The sequence below is a fragment of the Phyllostomus hastatus genome, unplaced genomic scaffold, assembly GCF_019186645.2.
Source record: "Phyllostomus hastatus isolate PE091 unplaced genomic scaffold, TTU_PhHast_1.1 phas_scaffold_501, whole genome shotgun sequence".
In the NCBI taxonomy this organism is placed as follows: Eukaryota; Metazoa; Chordata; class Mammalia; order Chiroptera; family Phyllostomidae; genus Phyllostomus; species Phyllostomus hastatus.
Genome location: NW_025334033.1, coordinates 61,387,507 through 61,400,692, shown reverse-complemented (window position 1 = coordinate 61,400,692; position 13,186 = coordinate 61,387,507). Strand labels below are relative to the sequence as shown.

The following is a 13,186-nucleotide window of genomic DNA, read 5'->3' as shown; positions in this document are numbered from 1 at the left end:
CACTCTTCTTCCCTTTCTTCCCTCATTATCAGTTTCCCCTCTACTGACTCTTTCCCTTCAGCATGCAAGAATGGTGTTACTTCTCCATCTTAAATACATCCAACCGAACAAGAGCCATCTTTCAACTCTACCCTCCAGTTACTAATTGCTTACCTGTGTACTAACACACCTCCAGAGAGTGGTTCACCCCTTCACTTGGAAATTTATGTTCTCCTTCTTTCTCTTGAGAGAACTCAGTCTCATTTTTGTTTTCCTTCCCCACTCCACTTAATTGCCCTGCCAGGTTCACTAACAACTCCGGCTGCCGTATTCAGAAAAGACCATCTTCCAAACACATTGGGAACATCCCCATTTTTCATCCTCCTCCACGCTGCCACCGTGGTCTATGCTACCTTTATCTTTAGCTCAGGTGATTGAAGTAGCCTTCTAACATTTTCCATCCCTGCTGCCCTTTGGTTTACTCTCAATCCAGAGATTAGAATGAACCTGTTAATAAAGGATATGCTGTATCCTGTCATTCCACACGCAAGTGTTTTTCATCTCATGTAGAGTAAAAGTTAAACTCCTACAACCGTCTGTGATGCTGCATTTGACTCCACCGATCCCGTTTCCCATTGCTGCCTGCCTGCCTTTCTTTGCTACTCTGCGCTGCCTCCTGGTTGTTCCTAGTCACGTTCTTATGTTGGGGCCTTTGCGCTTGCTGATCTCTCTGCCTCTAACGCTCTTCTTGGATGATGTGCTCATGCCGCCTTCTTCAGGTCTTCTTTCTGATACCACCTCTCCGAGAGGCCCTTCTTAACCACGTTACTGAAAAGGGACCCCTCCTATGCCTTATCTCCTTCTCCTGCTTACATTTTCTCCACGGCACCCATCAGCATCTGACATACTGTTCCTTTTACTTATTTGCCATATTTATGGACTGCCTCTCATCAGAGAATTCCATGAAAGAAGGGAATTTTATTGTCTGTTTTGTTCCTAGCTCTACCTCTAGTACTTTCCATAGAGCCTGGATTATATATTTCATGAATTAGTGAATAAGTTCAATTGGAAAAATGGGTAGAAGATATCAATAGGTAATGAATGGTCAATAAAAATAGGAAAAGATAAATCTCAGTAATAATCAGAGAAGTGTAAGTTCAAACTACAATAAAATTCAGTTGGTATTTCACATCCCCCAGTCTAAGAATACCAAGTGTGCCTGCCTACACAGTAGAAAGGAACTCTTCCTACCATCAGTGGGAGTGTAAGGTGATGTGTTGCCTTTGGAGAACAGTTCGTCTCATCTATATGCTATTCCTGTTGCACATACCCAACGCCATTCCCAGGCATTCCTAGAGACACCCTTGCCCTTGTATAGAAGAGGCCCTTACAAGGATGTTTAAAGCAGCATTGTTTTCAATAGTAAAAATTTGGAAGCAACTTAGCTGCCTATTAATAGGAAAATGGAATGCTATGTAGTTATAAAAGTGAGTTTTCTAGAGGTGCAAATCAACATGTGTAAAACTCCATAACAAACGGTGAAGAAAAGCGAGTTGCAAATAATACATACAGAATGGTATTTACAGAAAGTTCTGAAACAAGAAAAATAATATGACATTGCCTAGGAATTCGTAGATAAGCTGTCAGATATGTATAAAGACTGCATGAGAATCATAAGCACGTTCAGAATGGGAGGGGTGAAGATGGGAGGTGGGACTGGCATCACATACCAGCTTTAGTCATTTTCTGTGAGTTGGTAGTAGACATATAAGTGTACATTGTATTGTTTTTAATACCGTTTTGTGTTCTTAAGTATGTCACAGTAAAAATTTTGAAAACCAATCCAAAGTGCGGAGGGCTGCTTAAAGCCCTTGAACACATACATGCCTTTGTGCACTCAGAGTGCCGTGGCCTGAGAGCAGCCTCCCGTGTGGCTGCCGCAGCCAGGCCAGGTGCTGCCTGAGTCACTCGCTGCGAAACCCTGTTTTTCTCTTTAACTCTTCTTGCTGTTACATGTCTCTCTATTTAAACAGCAGTAGAGAAGAAATTGCACTGCCTGTAACTTCGTATCTTACGAAAGTGGATCTTTCATAGTGTTTTTCATGAACCAGGGGGAGGACTGATTGGAAGGAAGGGCTACATGGGCACGCTGGGGAAAAACGACACGATGATGTGCGCCGTGTACGGCTGGACCGAAGAGATGGCCTTTTCTGGAACGTCCACGGGAGACGTGTGCATCTGGAGAGACATCTTCCTCGTGAAAACAGTTAAAGCCCACGATGGGCCCGTGTTCAGTATGCACGCATTGGAAAAAGTGAGTCACCTGAAGCTAATTGTAGTGAGACAATTTGATCCTGGGGGGTGGAGCACTTGGAGGAGGGCAGGAGCATTAGCGCTGGGTTCAGCTGGGCCGCTCAATGATGAGCTCGTCTTCCTGCTCTTGTTTTCTTCTTCTTTCTGCCTCCGGAACCCTGAGTGAGGTGTCTGCTGCTTAAATAAATAAAGAGCTTAGCTTCATATTTGTTAATCGCTTCCTATGTGTCAAAATTGTTTCAGTGCTTTATATGTTATCACTGTGTCCTGTGAGGTAGCTATGGATATTATCCTTTCTCTTTAAAAGATGGGATTATGAAGCCTCTAGGAGAATATATGTAACTTGCTGCAAGTATGGAGCTACATTATGGTTCCAAATTATAAAGTTTTTAAAAAATGTATTGACTTTACAGAGAGATAAAGTGGGGAGAGAGGAACAGATAGAGAGAAGCATTGATTTGTTGTTCCACTTATTTATGCATTCATTGATTGATTCTTTTATGTGCAATGACTGAGAATCAAACCCACAACCTTGGTGTATTTGGATGATGCTCTAACTAACTGAGCTTCCCGGCCAGGGTCAAACTGAATTATTTGATTTCTGTCCTAAAAGTAGAGTGTTTAGTGTCACTGTGAATATTTTTACAGATTCCATATTGATGTTTACAAATATGCAGTAGATTCTTATACTAATTTCTGTTCATTACAAGCAGTAACTTTTGCCAATAAATGTTCTTTCCCCTAGAATTTTCCATACAAAGAAGCTTATTATTTAAAAAATATTTAGATCTTTATTAACTTGAAACTTTTACTTTTATAGGGATTCGTTACTGGAGGAAAAGATGGTATAGTAGCTCTCTGGGATGACTCCTTTGAAAGATGTCTCAAGACCTATGCTATAAAAAGAGCTGCTTTGGCCCCGGGATCTAAAGGTGGTTTGATATTTAATTCACTTTGTAGGAGAAAATGTTAATGTCTCATTAACACATGTAGGTGGAAGCAGTAGAATATATTTTTTCTTCTTTACCAAACAGGCATCAGAGTTAAATGGGAGAAGCTACTTAACCGAATGCTAGAATCACTGCTGTCTTTTCAAAATCCATTTTCTGTGATACACATGGTAAAATATTAACCAAGAACAAGTTTAGTAATGTTAATTTTTGAAAGATTTCATTTATTTATTTTTAGAGAGAGAGAGGAAGGGAGAGAGAAAGAGAGGGAGAGAAATATCAATGTGTGGTTGCCTCTCACACACCTGCAACCCAGGCATGTGCCCTGACTGGGGATTGAACCAGCAACCCTTTGGTTTGCAGGTCATTGCTCAATCCACTGAGCCACACCAGCCAGGGTATAATTTTCATTTTTAACATTTATAGTTTTCAAAAGAAAATTGCCACGTGAACCTCACATTTACCGCCAATCAGGAGTTTGTTTCCAGACTTGGCATTTTGTTTCACCTTGGTGTTTTCCTGACCCAGCCTCTGTAGCCTTTCAGGCCTTTCCTTTCCTTATCCCTCCCCTCAGCCCGTTAAGACAGTGAACTCCTTCCCCTCCAGGCATTTCTTTCTATATGCCATTTTAATAGTTGCCTTCCTCCAGACTATGCCAAGCCATAGTTTTGCAGTCACATTTACATGTGGTGAGCCGCAGTCTGAAAATATTAAATGGAACTTTTCAGAAATGAACAATTCCTAGGTTTTAAATCACATACTGTTCTGAGTAGCACGGTGAAATCTGGTGCTGTCCTACTCTGCCCTGCCTGGAATACGAATCTCCCCTTTGTCCAGTGTATCCGTGCTGGATAGGCCCCTCCCCCTTAGTCATTTAGCCTCCCAGGGATCAGATCCACTGTTGTGGTTTCACAGGTTTTGTGTTCAAGTAAACCTTACTTGACCTTTGTCTTACTTAGTAATGGCCCCAAAGAGGGGTGATGCTGGCAATTCAGATATGCCAGAAAGAAGCCATAAAGTGCTTCCTTTGAGTGAAAAGGTGAAAATTTTATACATCTCACATCACAAGAAGAAGGAAGTACAGTACAGTCAGGTATTTTGAGATAAACCACATTTACATAACTTTTATTACAGTGTATGGTTATAATTGTTCTATTTTATTAGCTATTGTTAACCTCTTATTGTGTCTAATTTATGAATTAAACCTTATTGTGAGTATTATGTGTACTAAAGGTACAGTACATATGTTACAGAATGGACCTGTGTGGGGGGACGATACTATTGCCAAATGGAACCCCCCTCCCCTGGAGACCCTCAATACTAGATTCGCCTTGCCTGACACTCTTAGGACTTGGAATTATGGCTCTGAATGCCAGAGTTTGGTGAAAAGGGAAGGAACTATTTATTCAAAAAGTTATACAGACTTAGAGTAATGAGAGAATGTCGCTGTTAAATACTCAAAGTCCCTTAAAACACCCAGAAACACACACAGTCAGTCCTTCCCCTGCCCTTTGCCCCGTTAGGCCAGTCGGGGGTACTGTTTCTCAGGAAAAAATAGAAGTCTATGGCTCAGGTAGCCCCTGGTTCTTCCCAGTAATTTGTGCTCAGCTGGCAGGCCTCCGTGGTTCCCACCACCATCAGCTGTGTCTCCCAGATCTCCAGGTCTTAATCCAAACCCACATGGCACCTGCTCATGGCCCACCAGCAAGAGTCTTTTCATTTCTTTCCTTCCCTGAACATCTCTCCTGCATTCTTCCAAACTGCTAAGAGAGAGCTCTGCATGGCTGCTACATCTTGCTTTCCTGCTTCCTAAGCCGTGTGGTAAAGGGATCCCCCCTCTCCGCCCCCCAAACCCCGTGGTTCCAACCTGCATGGCTCCAACCTGCATGGCTGCCACACCTGGGTTTAAATCCTGGCCTGAATCTCCCTCTGGTTCCCCATTTCCTACTCCTTCCACAACTGGCTACACCTGCCAGCACACCTGTATTTTCCTAGCCTTTCTTGGCTGCCATAATTAGTCCGGGAAGGCGTGGCCTTGTGGCATGGAGTGAAAACCATCTCCAGGCTCTCACACAGGTGCTATATAGCCCTGGGAGCTGCCTCCTATTTATGTGATGGATCGGAGTCACTCCCATCTCTCAGAGTTGGCCACAGCTACTTCACATATCCCTGAAGCTAGCCAGCAGTTATGGATATGTAAAATAACCATTTTTGCATATCAGGTGTGAAGCTGGCCAACTGTTGACGTGCAAAAGAACTCTCAATGGCCCTGTGCCATGTGTCCCATCCCCCAGTCCAGACTCCTGGGGGTGAGGATATTCTATATTTTTATATTTCCTGGACACCCCAAGTTCTGGACCCTGTTACAAACCCCTTTGCAGGGGGCACCCATTGCATATAAAGTGTTTGGTACTCTCCACAGTCGCAGACATCCACCCGGGGTCGTGGAACACATCCCTGTGGAGGGGGCACAACTGTCCTTTTGCCTAGAATTTTCCCATTCTTTTCTCTTACCCCCTCCAGTTACCTGGACATATATTTATTCTTCAAATCTCAAACATTATTTCTTCTCGGATGATTCCTTTCCTTCCCATTCTCCTTCTGAGGAAAGCCTAAATTCCCTTACTGTGTGCTTCTTTTTCAATATGCTCCTCATCCAGACAGGGTCTGGTTTTCTCATTACGTGCTCCGTGAGGGCAGGAGCCGGCTCTGCCATGCTTACCAGCATGTTTCTGAGACCCGTCTAGGACACAGCAGACACAAATGAATTCATCTTAAATTGAGCTGAATTAAAATTATTAGCCAGAATATTGTACATGCTCTTAGAGGGTCAGGAGGTGGATAAGGAGGTACAAATATGAGGAGAAGAAACAGTTGTCAGAATGGTGGTAGGGGACGTGGGATTGTAGAAAATCATACAGTTGTATATAGGTGGCACACACTTTTGAGATCAGTAAATTGAATGGGGAAAATGCAGTGCATTTATTAGAATACTTTATAGGAGAAAGCAATCTTGCAGTGTGATTTTGTTATCAAAAAGCATCATTGGCAATATACGTATATATACTTGTATTACAGTAACTGCATACCTAGAAGAACATCTCCATTTAACATTTCAGGTCTTCTCTTAGAAGATAACCCATCTATACGTGCCATATCATTAGGACATGGTCATATTTTAGTTGGCACAAAGAATGGTGAAATACTAGAAGTGGATAAAAGTGGTCCAGTAACACTTCTGGTCCAGGTAATTTCAAATATTAATATGCATTTTTTTCTTTGTATATATACAATGGATTCAATACATAAGAGCCAAAGTTGATAGGGGTGAAAAATGATGTTAAATTAAGTAGGGAAATATTTGTTAATGTTACTGTATGCCCCCAAATTTAAGTTTTATTATAGCTAAATGTGTAGCTTCAGTAAACAAATGTACATGATATCTTGTGGATAATAGCCAATATTTTAAGTAATTTCTTATCGCAAAACAAACTAATGGAAAGCAAAACCATTTGTAATTAATTTAACCCAATCCATTTATTTCATATTTAATTTTATTTCTTGGAAGTATATTTGTTGAACCTAAGGCCATTGTTTCTCTGTGAAACTCTTCACTGCATTTCATTCTTTCTCAGGTTTCTAACTTAGAAAATTTAAAAGTGAATGTATGCTAAAACTTTATTGCTGAAAACAAAGAAAATACAGGGTGGGGCAAAACTAGGCTTACAGTTGTTCATATGGAAAATAATGCAATAATTACTACATAATAATACCAGAAAAAACTTTCACATACTCACAACTGCAAACCTACTTTTGCCCCACCCTGTATATTAATAATAAAAAATCCAGCATTGCAAAAATTGGTGTGGTGGAAATGTAAAATGAAATTGTAGGGAATGCTGTGTTAATTTTTCACATGTAATTTCCTGTATGTAGTATGTTTTTCTGAAAAGTAGGGAGAGAAATAAATCAAGAGTGTAAAACACACCAAGTGAGGCAGGGTCTACCCCAGCAATTTTCAGTCTCTGTCATCTCGCGGCACACACAAACTAGTTGCTAAAATTCGGCATACCAAAAAAATATTTTGCCTATCTGACAAAAAAAAAAACAGGTGTAATTTTTATTCGTTCACACTGGAGGGCTATTGTTGTGTTGGCTGTTGTCATTTTTTCACAATCTGTTCAGCCAGTCTCTGACTGAAGAGTCAGGCACTGCATGGTTTAAGAACTCCTGCGACACACCAGTTGAAAATCGCAGATCCACCCTAATGCAAAATCGTCTCATGCAACTCTACACAGTAGCACCAATTTTGGGTTTGCCTTTTACCCTGAAAAAGAATGATGTTCTTTCCTAATACAGACTTATTTTTTCTCCAACCCCCACTGCACTCCTGTTAAGACATACCCAAGAGGACACTTAGATGAGAACAGTGCACATACTTCAGTGTTCGTATAGTATCCTGATGGACCACGGAGGACTTACAGGCAGATAACACATTTTACATTAAATTAGCTGCCAGACTCCCATGTCCTACTCTTTTATTTCAGTCACATAATATTCCTTTGAAGTAAGGAGATGATGGAGTCATGGAGTCATTTATAGCCACCTTCAGGATCTCTTAGAAAATATGAGACAAGTCTGTTTTAAGGAGGGATCCATAGATGGCACCATGGAAAACACACACAATTTCATAGTTGTAAGGTTTTTAAAAGTCATAAGTGACATCCTAATATTTTTATATTTATTATAGAGTTTAAGATTTCAAATCTACTGCCCCTTATACATCAGGAAGAAGATAAGAATACCACTTCTCACCATTATTGTCCAACTGTGTGTGTTAGGTATCAGCCAGTTTAGTCAAACAAAACAGAAAATGTGTTAGAACAGCACTGTCAGTATTAGAGAGTAAACCAGATGCTGTGACTATTCAAGAGAATAAACTGAAAATTTAGTAGACCTTATTAGGGAACCCTATAAAGTGAGTAGGTGCAAAATCACACAATAGTACTTCTATGCAGTAGCAAGAATCAGAAAATATGGCACAAAAATGGTGCTCATAAAGAAAACTCTACAATAACCAGGAATAAACAGAGGTAAATACGCAAGATCCATGTTAAGAAAAGTGGACAATTTTAGTAAAGGCATAAAATAATTGAATTTATAAATTATAAATTCAATATGATTATAATCCAAATCCTAATGAGATTTGTTCACAAAATCTGGGAAGTGTTTTTAAAATCATCAGAAAGGAAAAATATTTTAAAATAGCCAAATTTTTGTGAAACTTCATGCCAGAAATAAAGATAATATAAGACTGTAGTAATTAAAAGTGTGGGAATGCGTGTTCACACAGGAGTGCAGTCACTATGTGTACCACAGACTTGTACGACAGTGTTAGCAGCAGCAGAACTCCGCGGACCGGGTTGGGAAGTCGTGCGTGTTAGCAGTATTGAGTCCTCTGATCCGGGGACATGGGTGTTCCATTTACTTAGATCTTTAACTCTTTTCAACAGTGTTTTATAATTTTCAGTGTACACGTCTCATAATTATTTCATTAAAAATAACAACTTATTAGGTCTGGTGGGTTTTTTCAGTGGGTTTTTTTTTTTTTTTGAGGATTTTCTGTATACAAGATCATGTCACCTGCAAATGGAGATAGGTCTGCTTCCCCCTTTTAATCTGGATGTCTGTTATTTCTTTTTCTTGTCTAGTTATCCTGACCAGACTCTTCATATAATGTTGAATAGAAGTAGTGAGAGCAGACATCCTTGTTTTTATTCCTCATTTTGGGAATAAGTGTTAACTATGGTTTTTTTCATAGATGCTGTTTTTCAGGTTGAGGAATTAGACTTTTATTCCTAGTTTGTTGCATGTTTTTCTCAAAAGCATTTGTCAAGTACTTTTTCTCTGTCTTTTGAGATTATCACGTGGTTTTGTTTTTTTATTTTATTCAGAATGATGTATTACATTAATTGGTTTTCAGATTTTAAGCCAACCTTGCATTCCTGGGATGAATTCATTTAATTGTGTGTAATCCTAAAATGGAATCAGTTTGCTAGTACTTTGTTAAGGATTTTAGCATCCATATTTATAAAGGATATTGGTCTGTGGTTTTCTTGTAATGTCTCTCTGGTATTGGTATCAGGGTAACACTGACTTCATGAAATGATTTGGGAAGTGTTCTCTCCTCTTTGATCACCACCAGCCATTAACACGCTATGATTTTCACCATTTTCCTGGAGCATAAGTTGCTCCACAGACTAAACCAATTAAATTCAGCTCCTTAAAAGGAACAGTTCCCAGGTTAGTGTGTGAGATTTGTTTTGACTTTTTAAGCAGTCTTCTCCCAGCTACCTCTGAGATTTCTCCACTTCTCGTGGACAAACTAGCTGACTTTCGGGTTGGCCTGTGTGCCCCTTGGGTCTACCAGTTGCCTCCCAGTTATCTTTCACCACTATCTCCTTTGTTTTTGAGAGCACCTTTGGGCTGGAACTTTCCCACATGTGTGTGCAGTAAATAAAGTCAGTTCCTTTGAGAAAGCATTAGGAACTGTTTTATGGCTTGCTTCTCCCTCCAGGCAAAACCTCTGATTGGAGGCTGTCAAGTTGTGGGCAAGGACGATGGAGTGCTCTTTCTGAGTGTACCTTCCTTTAGAAACTGAATGCTTGGTGTGGGGGAGGGAACAGTAGCTTCAGGTGTTACTGGGTTGACACTGAGACCCCAGTGTTGTCAGGGGCACTGCAGCCAAGGCAGAGGAAACATTTCAGAACAAGGGTGGGCAGAAGAAGGGAGATCCCACCAAGAATTTAGCATCAGTAGCAGGTACCAGGGACCGATGAGAAATGCTGACACCTGCCCCTTCTAGGAAGGTAGTCTCTGATAGCCAGGTGGGTAGGAGGGGGAGTGTTCTGGGTTTCATCCGGCCATTGTGGGGCTTCCACACTGATGAGTAAGGAAGAGGGGGAAGAGGGGTGGGTCTCGGCTCAAACGCTACAGACTTTCGCTGTTCTCAGTGAGGTCATATTTTCTTGATTAAATGTTTCCTCACTTGTTTCTCCTTGGAACCATGTCCAGAGACTTAAAATGTTTTTTCAAATGCTTATATTATTTTCACCACAGTTACGGGTGAGGGTCTGTGGCACTCCTTACATGGTCCTGCAGGACGTCCTCCTACACAGCACTTAGTAATCTTCCAGGGCCGCCAATTCCTGTTTCCCTTCTCCCCACCCAGGGAGTGTGTTAGGGCTGTAAGCTAATTTTAGTAGCAGCTTGCTTATATTTTAATTATGGAGATCAGGTTGTTACAAAGGTGTTTTATGGTGCATTCCAAAACATAAAAAGTTTCAGTAGACCTACTCATTATGCATTACTCTGTCATTATCATATATTATCAAAAGTTGTGTTTGGTTTTGTCAACATGAGAAACACCCAACCTATAAGAATTTTTATGCGTTTATTTCAGTCAAACTGACGACAGTTGCTGGGAAGCAAAATCCCAATGGATTGAGAAAATGCTCCAGAGAATGGCAGTTTTGTACCTTATTTTGTACATGACAATCGGAGGAGGAGGTGTAAGGGGTATCAGGGAGGCAGGAGAAAGCACAGGGGAGGGAATGCTTCGTTTACATAGGTGGGTGTGGTAGTGTTAACATTTAACAACTAACGTGATAATAACAGCGAGGGCATTTGAGCCTCTCCTCTGGCATGCTGCTTCGAGGAGTTTGGACAAAGGGAAATCACTTTGATGTCCCAAAGTGACTGTTATCTATCAGGCATGTCATGCTAGATGCGAAAAAGACAACAGACAGGCTCCATTGAGGCAAAGACTGACCTTGGCTGGGGAAAAGGGTGCCTAGAACATGACGCCCCCCATGAACCGAATTTAGTTCAGGGAGTTTTACTTTCAGTCTCTGGGTTCATAGGCCGCTGTGCAGGCCTCCCCTGAGCCGGTCAGGTTTACTCTGTGGCTCCTTTTTTGTTCCCAGTTGTTTTCCTAAATACACATAGCTTTAGGTTAAATTGATCTGAACTGTGTTTTCTTTATAGGGACACATGGAAGGAGAGGTGTGGGGTTTGGCTACCCATCCTTATCTGCCCATCTGTGCTACTGTAAGTGACGACAAAACCTTAAGAATATGGGATCTGTCTCCTAGTCATTGCATGTTGGCCGTCCGGAAACTGAAAAAGGGTAAGAGGCTCTCAGACTTGAACTCAGATTGTCACAATTTTAAGACCCTCACAAATGTAAGGAAGCAATAGTCAGTGTGTAAAAAAAAAAGACTAAATACTTACTCTGTGTCACTTGCTCATGACGCTATATAAACAGAATTAATGATACCCACTCTTCACTTTGTGGGACTGCCCTTGACCATGCCTCTTTTGAGCCAGTTTTCAACTGGCTCATGTGGGAAGAAAGAGTATAGGAAGAAAACAAAGTTAAGTTTCATACCCTTTATGACTGGGGACTGTGTGTAGTTCAACATTAAAAACTGAGAAAGAAGGCCTTTACTTAAAAAGAGCAGCAGGGCTGGAGGGAGGAGGATGTTCTGGGAGGAAGCAGAGCTGGGCGCGTTCGCAGGAGGCAGACGGGACTAGCCGGGCAGGCAGGGAGGCAGCGGGTACGGTCGTTGGAGCAAGGCTGTCGCTGTCTTCCCGAGGCTGATGAGGATGCCCAGATAGCTCCCGATCTCTCTCAGTGAGGTGGTGACAAACATTAACTTACGGCACGGGGGTACTGTAGAAGGAGCCCTGGTGGGAAACGTGGGCATTTGTGACTCAGAAATGGGACGGAATCAGCAGATGAAGGAAAGGGTTTGTCTAGTGTCCCGAGGGCCGGGTTGAAGTTATGTAACATGGGTTTGTAATTCAGTCATTTACTTTATGTTTACTTCCTTCTGCTAAGTTGCAGAGTCTGTCTCTCCTTCTAGGGTTGCTGTTAAATTTTACCACGTATACTTAACTAAAAATCTGAAGCTAGTCACAGTCTGAAACTCCAGCCACTGTCCTTCCCCCCACCCTCCCTTTTTTTAAAGTTGTTGATGTCCAGCCTTTTCATCCTCTGGTGTTTTGTTTGTTTGTTGGCGAAGATGAGAGACTTACCTCATATTTCAGTGGTTCTGTCCTTGAACTGTCAATGTCAGAGGTTAAAAAGGCTTCCAAAGCCACAGTCACACCTCTCTATACACGGAAAACCACACTACCAATTATTCTTTTCTTCACGGGGCCATTGGAAGTCCCGACCAGTCACATTTGTAACATACATGGTTTTAATATCCATCAGATTTCCTTTTCTTTTTTTAGGTGAAGTATAATTGACACATGACATTAATTTTGGGTATATAGTATATGATTTGATATTTGTATATAATGTGAATAAAAAGGTCACCACAGTAAATGTAGTTAACATCCATCACCATCAGAGCTACAAAATTTTTTTTATTGTGTTGAGAACTTCAAAGGTCTGTTCATTCAGCAGTTTTCAAATACACAGTATAATATTACTAGTTGTAGTCATCATGCTGTACATCATGCCCCCATGGCTTATTCTGTAGTTGGAACTTTGTGCCTTTTGACTCCCCTCACCCATTTTGCCCACCCTCAGGCCCTCCCCTCTGGCAGCCACCAGTCTCTTCTCTGTGTCTGTTGGCGTCGGGTGTTTGTTTGTCTGTCTGTTTGTTTGAGATTCCACATGTAAGTGAGATGATATGATATTTGGCTTTCTCTGTCTCACTTTAGCTAGCACGATGCCCACAGGGTTCATCCGTGTTGTTGCATGTGGCAAGATTTCATTCTTTTTTATGGCTATTTAAGTAATATCCCATTGGCTTAAACATCTTCTTTATCCATTCATCCATCAGTGGACCTTCAGCTTGTTTCCGTTGAACCTGCCGCCAGGCTCCGGCTCAGCTCTCACTCGCTCTTGCACCTCTCGTAGCAGCTGTTGG

The 13,186-nt window shown here is 41.3% G+C and overlaps 1 protein-coding gene across 5 annotated transcripts in view; it reads left to right on the top strand.

Annotated features, from left to right (window-relative positions):
* EML5 (EMAP like 5) overlaps positions 1–13,186 on the top strand; it is a 117,332-nt gene that overhangs the window by 56,815 nt on the left and 47,331 nt on the right. For all 5 annotated transcript variants that reach the window (XR_006783734.1, XM_045822013.1, XM_045822012.1 and 2 more), the window contains exons 18-21: positions 2,091–2,293; positions 3,113–3,224; positions 6,362–6,489; positions 11,289–11,430. Coding sequence is in view for 4 of the 5 variants with exons in the window: in XM_045822013.1 (XP_045677969.1) it covers positions 2,091–2,293; positions 3,113–3,224; positions 6,362–6,489; positions 11,289–11,430 (585 nt within the window). In the remaining variant the exon portion in view is untranslated. The remainder of the gene's footprint in view (positions 1–2,090; positions 2,294–3,112; positions 3,225–6,361; positions 6,490–11,288; positions 11,431–13,186) is intronic.